Source organism: Micromys minutus (assembly GCF_963924665.1).
Source record: "Micromys minutus genome assembly, chromosome: 17".
NCBI classification, from domain to species: domain Eukaryota; kingdom Metazoa; phylum Chordata; class Mammalia; order Rodentia; family Muridae; genus Micromys; species Micromys minutus.
Window position 1 is genome coordinate 27253905 of NC_137952.1, and position 16270 is coordinate 27270174.

The 16270-nt window shown below is 43.7% G+C and overlaps 1 protein-coding gene and 2 pseudogenes across 3 annotated transcripts in view; 2 read left to right on the plus strand and 1 right to left on the minus strand.

The window, feature by feature from the left end:
• Positions 1 to 226: 226 nt before the first annotated feature.
• On the plus strand, positions 227 to 1284 carry LOC308431626 (RNA-binding protein with serine-rich domain 1-like; annotated as a pseudogene). The gene has a single exon. The product of its transcript is annotated as an RNA-binding protein with serine-rich domain 1-like (transcript).
• Positions 1285 to 5986: 4702 nt separating this feature from the next.
• LOC308431410 (phosphoglycerate mutase 1-like) lies at positions 5987 to 6680 on the minus strand (annotated as a pseudogene). The gene has a single exon. The product of its transcript is annotated as a phosphoglycerate mutase 1-like (transcript).
• A 3778-nt stretch (positions 6681 to 10458) lies between these two features.
• RTF1 (RTF1 homolog, Paf1/RNA polymerase II complex component) overlaps positions 10459 to 16270 on the plus strand; it is a gene marked incomplete at its 5' end in the record, with an annotated part of 54568 nt that continues 48756 nt past the window's right edge. Inside the window, one exon of the mRNA XM_080931033.1 lies at positions 10459 to 10668. Coding sequence (XP_080787159.1) covers positions 10459 to 10668 — 210 coding nt within the window. The remainder of the gene's footprint in view (positions 10669 to 16270) is intronic.

Below are 16270 nucleotides of genomic sequence, written 5' to 3' on the forward strand. Positions count from 1 at the left end.
GTAAATAACATTTTTAAGTCCTTCCTGCTTCTCAACTCTGACGACAGAGTTGCGCCGGTGTCCAGGCCTGAGAAGAGCGGGAGGAAGTGTCGGCCTTGGGAAGATGCTGGAGACCTAGGCTCGCTGCACCGAGCCTGACCTGAGTAGTGAGTGGAGAAAGGGTGGGAGGCGAGGTCGATGTATATGGCCGGAGCGGACGGTGCTGATTATGAGCCAGCCTAAAAGGCTGCTCTTTGGCGTAAATTGCAGTCGATTAGGGATCGTTGCTCAGACTCAAGTTAGACGTGAGTTCAGATAAGTAAGGCCGACATTGCTGCCTTGAAGAAGGGGAGAATGGATTTATCAGGAGTGAAAAAGAAGAGCTTGCTAGGAGTCAAAGAGAATAATAAAAAGTCCAGCACTAGGGCTCCTTCTCCTACCAAGCGCAAGGACCGCTCTGATGAGAAGTCCAAGGATCGATCTAAAGATAAAGGGGCCACTAAAGAGTCAAGTGAGAAGGATTGTGGCAGAGATAAGACTCGGAAGAGACGAAGTGCTTCAAGCGGAAGCAGCAGCACCAGATCTAGGTCCAGCTCAACCTCCAGCTCGGGCTCCAGCACCAGCACAGGCTCAAGCAGTGGCTCTAGCTCTTCCTCTGCATCCAGCCGCTCAGGAAGCTCCAGCACATCCCGAAGTTCCAGTTCTAGCAGCTCTTCCGGCTCCCCAAGCCCTTCGCGGCGCAGGCATGACAATAGGCGGCGTTCCCGCTCCAAATCCAAACCACCTAAAAGAGATGAGAAAGAGAGGAAAAGGCGAAGCCCGTCACCTAAACCCACCAAAGTTCACATTGGGAGGCTCACTAGGAATGTGACCAAGGACCATATCATGGAAATATTTTCTACTTATGGGAAAATTAAAATGATTGACATGCAGAAAGGATGCATCCTCATCTCTCCAAAGGCTATGCATATGTGGAATTTGAGAATCCAGATGAAGCAGAGAAGGCACTGAAACACATGGATGGAGGACAAATTGATGGCCAAGAGATCACGGCTACTGCTGTGTTGGCACCCTGGCCTCGGCCACCGCCTCGGCGATTCAGCCCCCCCCCCCAGGAGAATGCTTCCACCACCTCCCATGTGGCGTAGGTCACCCCCACGGATGAGGAGAAGGTCTCGATCCCCTAGACGAAGGTCTCCTGTACGTAGGAGGTCTCGATCTCCCGGCCGCCACCGCCACAGGAGCCGATCCAGCTCCAACTCCTCCCGATAAACAGGAACATCGATTTGTACCTCTGTAACTTATGTTCCCCAGACTCAGTTTTGTCCTTTTCTCTAGCCAAGTGAGGATCTGTAAGGAAGGATCCCCTACCCCAGGGTAGGCTTTGGAGACAGCAGTTAAGAGATTTCCTCTGCAGGAGGGTTCTGGCTTGTAGAGATACTGTTGATTAAGGATGGTGCCCAGAGAGGTACCCTGTAGTTTTCTGGCTAGAAAGTTCACCCCTTCAGTTTCTTGATGTCTGTTTGGTAGCAGAACCAACTGGAACATGGCAGCACACCGTTTTCCACAGGTGACCTAGGACCAGTCAGACAACCTGGTCAAGCCCTCTGTCTCTGTGTCACACCTGTGGAAAGGACCAAGCTGCTGTTCTGTTAGGCCTGACCACGCCTCCTGCTGAGTGCCCTTCAACTTCTAGGGTTAAAACTTTTGAAGGATTCCTCCATAAATGGTGGTCTTTTCTGTCCTGCATCTCAGTTACTTTAAAATTGGTGAGCCAGTTCTCCAGGGTCCTCGTGAAACCCCATTGTCGCCTGCCATTCATGGGGATGTTGCAGGTTAACCTTGGCAATGTGTGCACATTGCCTCTTTTTGCTTTTATTGTACAGTCAGTACTTATAAAATTTGTTTTGAGTTTTATAACTTTGTAGCATTTTAGACAAGGTTGTGTTTGTACTTGTGTAGCATGAGAGGACTGTTGAATAAACTTAGGGTTAGAATCCAAAAAAAAAAAAAAAAAAAAAAAGAAAAGAAAGAAAGAAAAATTAGAGGTGACGGTGGACCAGGAATAGGGTTGTTGTGATCTCTTGACTGCTTTACACTTGTTTGGGGCAACATTTCTAGAGAGTCCAGAAAAGTGGGGGTAGGGATGTTTGTCCAGTCTTAGAATTGGATGCTTCCTTGTTGTCCAGGGTCTGTGGAACTATTTGAGAATAGGTCAGAAGGAACAGGTTCAGTAGAGGCCAAGAGAGCTATGGGCTTCTTTTGTTGAACGATGTTAGGGTATTATTACTAAATAGAGAAACTGTAAACATTGCAGCGGAGGAGAATGAACTCAGTGGTTTGGAGAACCTTGAACTTTGGATTTTTAATATTGGTGAGACTGTTATAGACTATTAGGACTCTGGAAGTTAAACTAAATGTATTTTGCCTTATGCTATGTCTAGGTGTGGCCCTGTAGACTCATATGTTTGAACAAGCCAATAGGAGCCAAGGAGTGGAATGTAATGGTTTGTATATGCTTGGCCCAGGGAGTGGTACTATTAAAAGGTGTGACCTTGTTGCAATAGGTGTGTCACTGTGACTGTCAGCTTTAAGACCCTCCTCCTAGCTGCCTGGAAGCCAGAATTCTGCTAGCAGCCTTCAGAAGAAGACGTAGAGTTTGGGAGCTGGAGAGATGGCTCAGCATTTAAGAACACTGAGAGGTCTGAGTTTAATTCCCAGCAACTACATGGTGGCTCACAACCATCTGTGATGGGATCTGATGTCATCTTCTAGTGTGTCTGAAGACAGCTACACCTGTACTCATATAAATAAAATAAGAAGTTTAAAAAAATGTAGAATTCTCAGCTTCTACCACACCATGCCTGCCTGGATTCTGCCATGTCCCACCCTTGATGATAATAGACTGAACCTCTGAACCTGTAATCCAGCCCCAATTAAATGTTGTTACTAAAAGAGTTGCCTTGGTCATGGTGTCTGTTCACAGCAGTAAAACCCTAACTAAGAAAGCTTCAGTCCACCTGGAAAATTAGAAATTCTGTGGTGGTTTGAATAAGTTTGGCCCCATAGATTTATATGTTTCAATGCTTGGTCATATGAAGTGACACTGTTAGGAGGTGTGGCCTTGGAGGAATCGTGTCAATATGTAGTAGGGTTTTGAGGTCTCCTAGTCTCAAACTCTGCTTGAATGTGGAATCAGAACCTCCTTCTAGCTGCCTGTAGAAGACAAGTCCCCTCTTAGATGCCTTTAGATTAAAATTATAGCTCTCAGTTCTTCCGGCACCGTGTCTGCCTGCATGCTGCCATGCTTCCTGCTATGATGATAAGGGACTGAGCCTCTGATATTGTAAATCATCCCCAATTAAAAGTTTTGATTTATAAGAGTTGCTTTGGTCATGTCCTTTCACAGCAATGAAACTTTAACTAAGATAGACCCTGTCTTAAATATTTTTTTTTTGTTTCATTGTCTATCACAATGACTCACTGGCTCTAGTTGTCATACACCTTGTTAGGTATATAAATCAGACTGGTCTTGAACTCACAATGATCCTTTCACCTCTAGGATTACATTATGTATCATTAAACCCAGCCTTTAAACTGAAAAATCAAAAGACAGATTAGTGGTACAGTTCTTACCTAACTTGCACAAGATCCAAGGTTCAAATTCCAGTACCACACACACACACACACACAAAGAAAACAATATCAGGACACAGACACACTTTCTTTCTGTCTCTCAATGCCCTCTTCCCTCTGTATTCTTGTGCTGTTTTTTAAATTTTTATTTTGTTTGTTTGTTTGTTTAAATAGAGAGTGTTTGAGACAGGGTCTGTCTATATAGTCCTATATAGTGAATCTTGGAACTCACTATATAGACCAGGGTGCCGCAGAACTCATGAGATTTGTTAGCCACCATGTGGTTGCTGGGAATTGAACTCAGGACCTCTGGAAGAGCAGTCAGCACTCTTAACCGCTGAGTCATCTCTCCAGCCCCGTCCATTAGTTATGAATGATAGATTTCCATCTTAGACCACGAGGATGAAAACAAACACTAACAAAACAGTAAAAACTGAAATGAGTTTGGGTATTTAAGGACTTGTTGGATCAGAGCAAGTGCACCAGCCTGGGATCCCAGTGTGGCAGCCATGTTTTTAATCCCAGCACCGAGGAAACTGAAGGAGGAGTGGCAGTATGAATTTCAGGCCAACTTGGGCTACACAATGAGATCCTACCTCTCAGGAGACCAAAAAAAAAAAAAAAAAAAAAAAAAAGTGGGAGGCAGGGGGCGGGGAGAAAATCTCTGCTACACTGTATTGTGCAGGTCTGGACTTTTTAAATGAAAACCCTTCCCTCCAAATTATAACTCAACTACACTGGGACCGACATCGGCAAAATGATCCTAATCCTAAATAGCATATCCTAGTCTGTGTCACTGTCTGACTTACACAACTTGACTAACTTTGAGTCCAGATTTAAAACACTTTTTAAAACTTTGTTTTTGTACATGAGCTATATACTCAGTCCATTTTACACACTATATTTAGTTACCTTGCAAAGGGTGCATACATAGGATTGTGCAGGTTCCAGAGAACACTGTCAGGAGTCTTCTATCATGCTCCACCTTATTTTATTACCATAATTTTGGTAAAATTGGCTTGCCAAAGAACCTTTTGGCTTTACTTGGTTTTGCTTCCCATCACTGGAGTCAGACATTAGGCTGAGCCCATCTTTCTTCCTCCCTTCTGTTAGGAAATACTCTACTGAGATATAAGTCTCATCAGCCTCCTGAGGATCCTGCTGTTTGCAGATTTGCTACTACGCTGGCTTTATGAAGCACAGAAGGAACATCAAGATGGCGTAGCGAGTAAAAGCAAAGGCCACCAAACCTGATTCCTGGGACACCCCCCTATGGTGGAAGGAGAGAACTCATTCCTGAAAGTTGTCTTCTGACCCAAGCTATGAGAATGTGTTGGAATAAGGTATACTAGTATCACCACTGGTCTAGTGTTTCTTCTAGGTACTCTGGAATGTAATCATTGGGTGGGTTCTCTTCCTTAGATTGCCTATTTATGTTTTTCGACTCCACACACACATTTCTCTGAGCTCTTAATCCTTTCTTTCTTTCTTTTTTATTGCACATCACTCCTTTATTATACTGATCTGGAAAGAGATTTAGTTGTTATACCCAAACGAGTTCTGAACCCACACGCTAGGCTCAAGCAGCTGGAACATGATTCAGACAGTGAAAGACAAAAATTTGGACATGATCAAGGGGCTCTTCACCTCTACAAAACAAGGCAAAGGGATCCAAACACAGCAAGAGGTACAAGGAGTTTCTCCCATTTGACATGAGGAATGGCTTATTTTCTGGTGACCACATAGGACTGTTTCAACTGCCACTAGCAACCTCAAGAGTTGCTTTGTGTGCTGATATATGTATATATACTTTTTTATATAAAAGTAAATGTAATACATAGACTTGACGAGATTGATCCCAACTTTCTAGGGCCAGCAGTTTTTTTAGGGTCAGAGAGAAAGTGGGGTCTTTCAAATCACTATGAGGTTACTTTCACTCTCCACTGGAATGACTATGCCCCCAGTTACCTAATTGTGGGAAGAATGAAAGACAGGTTCCAGGGACAAAACTGGACCGCAGCTTCTCATTGGTCATATCACAGTGCAGTTCCTCCCTGACTTCCTCCTAAGCAGACCCTTAGTAAACAAAGAACTAAGAAAAACTATAATTACTATCTCTCAACTCTCCTGGTACAGGGAGCCGTCCCTGGATGTGGACCAAGAACATGCACCCCAGAAGTGTTATTCTGACTAGATTCTATGAAGGGAGCGGGTGCAGGGGATAAAATACTAAAAGGAAAATGGGAGCCACAGGTCCCCATCTGCAGCTACAACCTAAACTTAAGATGTAGTCAGTGTGGCAGGTGCGGGGAGGGCGCAGGAGGCAGGAACAGGCAGGGAGGGTGTCGGGTAGGAGTCTGCCTCCTTGCCTTCACTTCTTCACTTTGCCCTGAGCAGCCACAGCCTCCATGGCCACAGATTCCACGGTCTCCTCATCTCTCAGGAACTGCATGGGCTTGATGGGCTTCAAGTTCTTGTCCAATTCATAGACGATGGGAATGCCCATTGGCAGGTTCAGCTCCATGATGGCCTCTTCTGAAAGACCCTCCAGATGCTTGACAGGCCCCGAAGGCTGTTGCCATGGGCAGCAATCAAGACCCTTTTCTCCTCCTTGATCTAGGGGACAATTTCTTCATTCTAGAAGGGCAGCTCTCTGACAGTAGTGTCCTTCAGGCTCTCACAGGAGGGCAGCTGGTCCTCAGTAAGGTCTGCGTACCTGCGATCCTTGCTGATGTTGCTGTAGAAGGGATGATCAGGCTCCATTGGAGGTGGCGGGACATCTTAAGATCTCGTCTCCAGATCTTTACTTGTGCCTCACCATGCTTAGCAGCAGTTTCTGCTTTGTTGAGACCTGTTAGACCCCCATAGTGTCGCTCTTTGAGGCGCCACGTCCTGACCACCGGCAACCACATCCGGTCAATAGCATCTCGCAACGCCTGCCCGCCGCGCTTCACCTCCTCATAGCCCGCCGGGCTCAGGTCGGCTTCTTACCAGCCGCTGAAGCGGTTCTACAGGATCCAGGCGCTTTCGCCATGCCTGATCAGCACCGGCTTGTAGGCAGTCATGACGACGGACAGAGGATGCGGCAGCAACTGAGGATCGCTGAGATTCTCCTCTTAATCCTTTCTTATCTCATCTGTTTTAGTAACTCTGTCCTTAAACAATTGTAATTGCTATAGAGTTTTCCATGCCAAACCCTTTTAGCAAAACAAAAATAACTATCTCCTTTATTTTCAATTTAAAAATGGAATGGCAAAAAACAGGGCTAGGATATAGCTCAGTTGGTATAGTACTTTGCCTAGCAAAGCCTTCACCAGGAGTGGGGACAAGCCTATAATCCAAACTCAAGTAGAAGAGGCAGGAGAACCAGAAGTTCAAGGTCATCCCTAGCTACTTGGCCAGTTTAAGGTCATCTTGGGATACCTGAGAACTTGTCTCAAAAAACAAAACAAAAAAGAAATACAAACCTATTTGTTAGGAATCCATAGTTTTTGTCTTTTAAAAAAATCTTATTTGGTTTTTTATTTTTAAATTTTAATATTTGCTTTTCTTTTTTTTTAGCATCTCAAAGAAGCAATATATCGTAAAAGTTTTCTATTTTGTAACCCAAATACTCAGAAGTTGAAGGTGAGAGGCTCAAACAAACACAGCTATTTAGGCCGTATTGAGCTACACAAGACCCTGTCTCAAAACACTTCCCAGAGGGGGGGGCACTTTCTGTTTGATATCTCTCTCTTGCTCACTCGCATGCACTCATGCATATACTCCTTTTGACCTCTGGAATAGTCTTGAATAAAAATGGTTTCTCACTTTGTTTCTGGTATTCAGTATAAAGACCAGGCTACCCTAACCTCATTGAGATGTCTACCTGCCCCCTTAGTTTTGGGACTATAGCCCTAAGCCACCATGTCTTTTTAATTTAAAATGTTTTTGTTTATATGTGTGTGTGTGTGTGTGTGTGTGTGTGTGTGTGTACATGTGTGCCAGAGCTCCTAAGTGCAGTTAAGAAGACAATTTTGGCAGTCAGTTCTCTTCCACTTTGGATAGGATTTAGGGATTAAATTCATATAGTCAGGCTTTCATAGCAAATGCTCGTTGAGAAAAATGAGTCATCCTGCTTGCCCTTATTTGGTTTCCAGTAGGTTGTTTGTTCTTTGAGCTAGAGTTTCATCTGACCAAGGATGGTCTTGAAGTTACTATATAGCTGAGGCTGGCCTGGAACTCCTGATCTTTCTGCTTCCACTTCCCAAGTGCTGGGAGTACCCATCTGCATCACTTTTCCTGGATTCCCCCAAAGTGGAACAATTGTAAGTGACATGTACTCAGTGTTGGCTTTTTCAGAAAGTACTCTGAACACCCTTTTATGTAGTGATTCATTTAAAGTTTCTAAGAACTCAAAGATTGAGAGGCAGGGAGCAGGCTCTATTATCCTCATTTTTTCTGATTGGAAACTTTCAACAAGCATTTTGGAAAGCATTCAGGAAGGGATCTACAGAGGACAGCTATGTCATCAATGTAGACATTGATTGGTTCTTATAAAGAATAACTTGTCCATGAATCCTTAGTGGACCCCCACTGTAGATGACTTAAAAGTCAACAGATTTCACTCAAAGACAATCTTTAAAATTCATTGACTATATCATAGCTTTCTTTTCAACAATCCAGTGGTAAACAATACATTTAAAGGGTCCTTACCAGAGGTACCAGACTTAAGGATGCCTAGAAACTCAGGAGCTTCTGTGGTCCTTTTGGATAATCTTGGCCATGGACTTCATGTGAGAATATTCTGGGGAGCAGAAGTCTAGGGCTTATTGTTAGGTAAAGCTCTTCGGGAATAAAATGGTACCTGGGTCTTATTTAGTTTGTTTTCTTTAACGTAATCTTAAACATCTTTTAAAAAAATTCATTTATTTATTATATATAAGTACACTGTAGCTGTCTTCAGACACACTAGAATCTGGAGTCAGATTCCATTACAGATGCTTGTAGCCACCATGTGGTTGCTGGAACCTGAACTCAGGACCTCTGGAAGAGCAACCAGTGCTCTTAACCACTGAGCCATCTCTTCAGCCCTTAAACATCTTTTTAAGTAGACAGATTTTTCTTTCTATGGATGGCATTGTATTAGGTATACATATACATACATACATACATACATACACACACACTCTCTCTCTCACACACACACACACACACACACACACACACATTTTATACACATGAATGAATGACTGTGTTTTGCTGTGTAGCCTAAGCTACCATTCAATATGTGATTCTTCTGCCTCAGACTGATAAATGCTATGGCTGCTACTATTTTAAGGCATGAGCATGTTATTGTTGCTTTTATTAATAAAGATTGAACCTGGGGCCTTACATATGCTTATAAGCACTACTACTGAGCTACATCCAATACTTTATGTCTTCTTCCTACTCCTTTACCTTCTTCTTTCTCCTCCTTCTCCTCTTGTTTTTCAAGATAGGATTTCTATGTGTAACAGCTCTTGCTTGTTCTGGAACTTGATCTGTAGACAGGCTAGCCTGGAATACAGAGATCTGCCCACCTCTGCCTCCCAAGTGTTGGGGTTAAAGGCACTGGCCACCACTGCATGGCATTTATTTATAGATAGATTGATTGAGACAGGGTCTTAGCCTCAGACCCATTAAGCAGTTTTAGGCAGGCCTTGAACTTGTGTTCCTTATATTCTTCTGTCTTAACCTTCCAAGTATCTGGAACTATGGGTTTACAATCACCACACCTGGCAAGAGATGTGATGTGTACTGTAGTTGAGTTGAGGAACAAAAAAACATCTTAAGAGAGTCAAAGTGGGATAGTGAGCAAGAGAGAAAGCAAGAACTCATCAATTTCGCAGGGGAAGATCTGAATCTTAAAGTTGTCTATCAGAATGAATGAACTAATGGGCTCTAAGACGAGAACAGCTTCAAATTGTTACTGTTTATACTCCCTAATAAAACAAGCCCTGCTGCACATAATATATAAAAATACATTTTCACTGTTGATCTTTTTGTCAGATAACTTCAAATCCAACCGACATAAAACATTTCCTACAGCTTCTTCCCCTCCAAATCTATTTCCTTATCTTGATAAAGCTTGCACTCACCTTCCTAAATCAGAATCTGCATCCCTGCCTCCTCTGCGCCCCAACTTATCTCAAATCCTAGAGATTCTACCCAGCAAATAATTCATTTGCTTTTCCTATCTATTTCTCAATTCTCAGTCTTTTCCAGTGTTGAAGACATTGCCGACCCTTACTAAAGACACAGGACACCCAAGCCAGTTTGAAACTCCTTAGCTCATTAAGTTAAAGCTTTCCACTCGGGCCACTTCTCCACTCATCCCACATCCACGACACCAGCTGCTTCCCCATAATAAATCTGAGTTCTCCGAAACTAATTTTATTATCGCTGAAATAGTCTTCCCTAGTTTTGGGGTCGCAGTTCGGTTGTCACTAATAACAGACCAGGCAGGCGAGCCCTGCCTGGTTCCTCCACCCAAACTCTCAGCAATTTCCAGAGGCTGTCGTCTACGCAGGTGTTCCCCTGAGATCGCTTTCCAGGGCTGGAGATGCAGGAGCTTCCTCAGAGAGGATCCTGGTCTGGCGGCTCAAATTCGTTTCAAGTAGGGCACCCCTGGGCAGCTTACAACTCGAACATAGCAGAAACTTCCGGACTGCAAGGAGAGACCAGGGTGCTCCAGTCCCGAACCCTGGGGCGGGTAGCTCCGCCCCTCGCGCTGCGTCGGAGGTGGGGCGGGGCGGGGCGCCAGGCGCCGGCGAACGGCGTGCGCCAGGCGGGGGGCGGGGCCAGGGGCGGAGCGGAGCGCGCATGCGCGGTCGCCTTTGTGTGGGTCGAGCGGCGGCGGTGGCGGCGGCGGTGGCGGCGGCAGTGGCGGTCCCACTGGCAGGCGGGCAAGAGGGGAGTCCGGGCGGCGTCCGGCGTGGGAGCCGGGGGACCACCATGGTAAAGAAGCGGAAAGGCCGTGTCGTGATCGACTCGGATACGGAAGACAGCGGCAGCGACGAGAACCTGGATCAGGTGAGGGCAGGCCGCGGAGGCGCGGGCCGGCAGATCGGGAGGGCTGAGTCCTGGTCACCGGAGCTGGGAGTCGCCCGACCGGAGCGCTCGGCTCGCCTGGTGTCCGGCCCGCTGCTGTAGTCCCTTCCTGTCTCTTCGCTGAATCTTAGGCCCTGAGATCCAGGGCCAGGCCTGGAGACGGAGCCCCGAGGACTTGGCGCCTTGGGCCGGGAGGCGGGGCAGGGATCGGGCTGATGGGCCTCAGGGTTTTGGGGTACTTTAGGGGATCGCTGTCTGCTTGGACCGGATCGGGCCGTCATGACTGCAGGCCGGGAGATTCGGGCTGGGCGAGATAGGAAGTATCGCCCGCGAACCCCAATGGCTGAGAGATTTTGGAGGAGGTGCAAGGGTGAGCATGGGGCGGTGGGAGGGAAAATTTGTCTAGAAGGTGTGGACTCTGGAAGATGAAGTTTTTCAGATCAGGCATGTGGACATAGGAGGGGCACCCATAAATGTTCTGAAGAGTTTCCGTGGTTCTTAGGGTTGGGGGGGAGACTTTATTGTAGTCTCTTTGGAGACTATAGTCATTTACGGTCGAAATGGGTTCCCGTTGGGATGTCAGACAAAAAAACTCTTGGGAAGAGGAAAGAGGACACATAAATGGAAGTTGTGATTGTAGAGCAGCAGAGAGAGACTGTAACCCAAGCTCTTAGCCTTTTTGTGCATCAGCATAGAAATCTTTTTCACTTGAAGATCTAAGTAGTGAAGCGTCTTGTGGCTTTAGCGTCTTGGAGTACCCCGCATTGCTTCTGTACTTTAAAAAACACAGCAGGGAGGAAGCTGTTTGTGTAGCAGTCAGTACTCTGATTCTATCAGGAGATTCAAAGATTATTTGCTCTAAGTTTCATGAGTAAATGACATAAAGGGAGGGTAGGAAAGATACAATAGCTTTATAAAAGGAGTAGATAGAGTACTAAACTCAGAATCTGTAATTCTGAGTCCTAATTTCTTTCTAGCCATTTACCTTTGGTCTCCACTGTAAAATGGAGATACAACATCAGCTTTGGGCATTGAATTGAAGAGTTGCATGAATCAAATATTTATAATAGAAAATGTTGGTATTAATGACAAAGTTTTTGTATAAAAGCCTTCTTTGGAGTTCTTAGTAATAGACTAGAAGTCTCAGGATTAATTAGGACTATAAAGGAAGGACTTGCCTGGTCTACAAAACAAGTCCAGGATAGCTAGGCCTAAACAGGGAAACAAACACCCAAAAACAAAAGAAAGAAAAGGGAGGGCTCTTATGAGGGAAGGACTTGTAATGTTTTAAAGAAAAAGATGCACACACACATTTACTTTGATACAGGGTCTCAGACTATAACCTGATCTATCACTGAATTAAACCAATTTTTCTACCTTGTCCCTCTTAAGGTCAGGGGTTACAGACAGACAGACAGAAGGGTAGAGAGATGGCTCAGAAGGCCACTGACTGTTCTTCCAGAGGTCCTGAGTTCAGTTCCCAGCAACCACATGGTGGCTCACAACCATTGTAAGCAATCAGACGCCCTCTTCTGGTGTGTCTGAAGACAGCTACAGTGTACTCATACATGTGAAGTAAATAAATGTTAAGAAAGAAAGAAAGAAAGAAACCTTTAAAAATGATGGTAGGGGGGTAGGTAAGTAATGGGGCCAGTAGAAGGACTAAGGACAGGAACCCCTGTTTAGGGTAGGAATTCAGTGAATAAATTGAAAGAATTTTCATTGAAAGGCTCCCAAAAATCTACCAAAAAAATGTGTTGCTGTCTATAAAAGTTTTATTGATAAGTTTTTAGACTGGCAGGAATATTAGAGTCTGTGTCATATGTCCACCCTTCTGTTTTGTGGTCTGTGGAGTGTAGATACAATCATTCATTTATATCTGGAGTAAATTAGATGTCTCGATGAAGTGCTCAATTTACATTGTCACATTTTCAAATCATGGTGAATTGACCTTTTTCCACTTTACATTTGAAGAAAACAAGATTAAAGAAGAGAAAATAATTTACTAGTAAGTAGTAAAATTGGAATTTAGCCCATTACAACCATACTGTTTCTACTGTATCAGTTAGTATAGTCTTTTAGTTTTTCATAATGCATAATGGGAAAAAAAGTGGGCTTTTAGGAAATTATTATTTTGATTTGTTTATTTTTTAAAAAGATTTTTTTAATGTGTATGAATAATGTTTTTCCTTCATGTGTATAACTGGACCATGTGTGTGCCCATTGACCACTGCCCACAGAGGCCAGAAGAGGATATTAGACTTCCTGGAACTGAAGTTACAATTATGAGCTATCATGTGGGTACTAGGAGCCCAAGTGTCCCGCAAACACAGCAAGTTCTTGTAACAGCTAAACCATTTCTCCAGAACCTTGGTTTAAGAAGGATCTTGCTGTGAAGTCCATGCTGGGTTTGAACTTAAAAATTCTCCTGCCTCAGCGTTCAGAGTGCTGGGATTACAAACTTGAGCCATCATCATCACATCCAGCATCATGCCCAGCTAGAGAATAACGTCTCATGGTCAGTTTCTATGTTGCCAAAACTCATGTTTTTAAGGTTCGCTAAATAGAGTTATCAAATCCATTAGGAAGTGTTTGGGGTGCTTGATAAAACCCTTTTAAGGTATTTGTTCCCAAGAGGAATGAAACAAACAACCAGTTATTCTGACCTTAATGATTTTTCCCACAGAATTTTGGTGAATGATTGGGTGGAGTGCTTCCTTTGGTAGAAGAGACATTTTACCAGATCTACAAAGAACATTTCCAGGGACTGGAGATGGCTCAGTGGGTAAAAGCAGCATACTGTTCTTGCAGAGTACCTGGGTTTATCCCCCAACCATATGTACCTCTAGTTCTAGGGGATCAGATCCCCTTTTCTGACCTCCACAGGCACTAGGTACACATGTGGTACATAAACATACAGGCAAAAACCACTCATACACACAAAATAAAAATAAATAAATCTTTAAAAAAAGTATTTCCAGGGGCTGGAGAGATGGCTCAGCAGTTAAGAACACTGACTGCTCATCCTGAGTTCAATTCCCAGCAACCACATAGTGGTTCACAATCATCTATAATGGGTCTGGTGCTCTCTTCTGGTGTGTCTGAGGACAGCTACAGTCTACTCACATACATAAAGTAAATTAATCTAAAAAAAAAAAAGTATTTCCAAAATAGGAAGTGAAGGAGGCTGCAACTTTAGATCTAACTGTAAATGTCCCTTTGAACAAAGAATGTGAAATTTGTAAGACCAAACGTATTTTTAACAACAGTTCTGCCTCCCCTTCAGCTACTTGTTAGCATGTTTTCTATCAAATGAGAACTAGCCAACAGTTCCTTTCCAGGGGTACTAGTGCCTTCTGAGTTTTGTGTTTTGTTTTTTTGTCTGTTTTGCTCTGTGCTTGGCTCTCTGTCTCAGGTTGCTTTACCAGAGTCTTAGAAGAAATTTATAGTCAACCTGATTTAGGATCTTAGGAATCCACATAACCATTGCTTCCTAGATCTTTCCTGACCAAGATGGCCTTGGGCTGTGCCATCTACTGCTGAGTTTTCATTGGAGGTTTGACACTGGGCTTGTTTAGTTCATGATCCTTGAAGAAAGAATAAACCATGACAGATTTCCAATTGTCTTAACAGGAAAGTGGTGTATAGTTAGTAAGGGGGCCCTACCCCCGAGTTTTCTAATTAGGAATCTAAGCCATTATGTTGGAATTACTGTAACACCTCTAACTTTGTACTTATTGAAGGGGAGGTGTGTAAGCAGTGTCAGGAGCCACCTTGAGTTGCTTATTTAGAATGTAGATTGACTGTAAAAGCCCAACACTATGTATGATGCATATATACCAGTTTTTAAAAGGCATACATGATCAAGTATAATAAAATATAGGTTGGGAGGGGGTATGGGGCATAATTCCTACCTCTACTAGATCAGACCCCAGAAACTAAAGTCTTGGATTCTATATTTGTAACAAGTACAGGCCAGACAATTGTGAGTCATGCTCATCATTGGGACCACTGTTTGTATATAAGTTCATCATTCTTATTAAGACATTGTAACTAATTGGGGAGAGAAATAACTGCTTGTGTTTCCTGTATTGTATCTAAGTTTAGGGCATACATGCAACCCAAATAACTTGACAGATATAAAGTACCAAACCTGGTAGCTCATTTAAATCTCTAATCTGAACTTATTGGTAGGATAGTTTTTTTGTATTTTTGTTGTTGCTGCTGGCATTGAACCCAGGCCGTCATGCATACTGAGTACATGCTTTGCTACTAAGCTCGCCACTAGAAATGCCTTTTTTGTTTTTTCAATTTTTAAAAAATTTTAAATATATGGGTATTTTGCCTGTATGTGTATTTAGGTACCACACTTATGCCTGGTGCCTGTAGATGATTGAAGAGGGTGTCTGATCCCCTGGAACTGGAGTTTCAAATGGTGATGAGCTGCCATGTTGGTACTGGAATTGGACCCAGGTCCTCTGAAAAAGCCAGTGCTCTTAACCACTGAGCAATCTCTCCAGACTAAATATTCTTTTTTGCTTGTTTGTTGAGACAGGATTTCCAGTGTGTTCTAGGCTGTCCTGAAACTCTGTCTGTAGACCAGGCTGGCTTCAAACTCACAGATTTCACCTGCCTCTGCCTTGTGAGTGCTGGGATTAAAGGTGTGTGCTGCCAACTACAGTGAGATTCTTTTTCTTGAGTCAGTCATTCTTGACACGTTTTGTGTGTGTGTGTGTGTGTGTGTGTATGTGTGTGTGTGTGTATCTTTGTATATTTAGAGTCTGATGGAGCCCAGGCTGGCATTAAACTTAGTATGACAGCTGAGAGTGATCCTTCTGCCTTTGTTTCCTAGGTACCTCTGCTCCCAAGTGTAGGACTACAGGTGGAATTAGAGAGATTATTAGAGCAAGCATTGTACCAACTGAGCCTATATTGCCAGTTTTAAAACTCTGATCTCAATTTGAAAATTTGAGTGAGTAAAACGCTGGGAATCAAACCCATGCTCTGCCACTAAGTTATCCTTCTGAGCCTTGGAGAATTTTCCTTTTGCATGTAAACCTTTAGTGACTTAGGGGAGGCACATTATTGTTTTCCCACTTTTAAATTGCAGGAGACTTGTCATTGGTGCTTTACTCAGCCCTAACCTGCCATGGAAGTTCACAGCTGTAACCCTAGACTCCAACCTGAAGCAGGGGGAGCAAAAGTTCAAGGCCAGACAGGACTACAGAACAAGGCTCCCCACCCATCTTCCTGCTTTGCCTTTTCCAAAACTTGTTTAGGTATATTTATACTAAAATGTTTTATACTCTTCCTTCCTTCTTTCCTTCCTTCCTTCCTTCCTTTCTTTTCTTTCTCTGTTATTGTTTCTTTTGAAAGTGTCTCACTTGTAGCCAAGCTGGCCTGAAACTTATGACAGTGTATCTACCTCAGCCTTGCAAGTGTCATGGTTACATGTGAGCCACCATTCCTGTTTTATAGAAACTTTGTTTTTTCTTGTTTGTTTGTTTCTCCTCAATTTGAAGTGACAGCATGGAATTTGTCTTTGAAGATGACCTGGTGGCACAGCCTGTAATCACAGCCACTC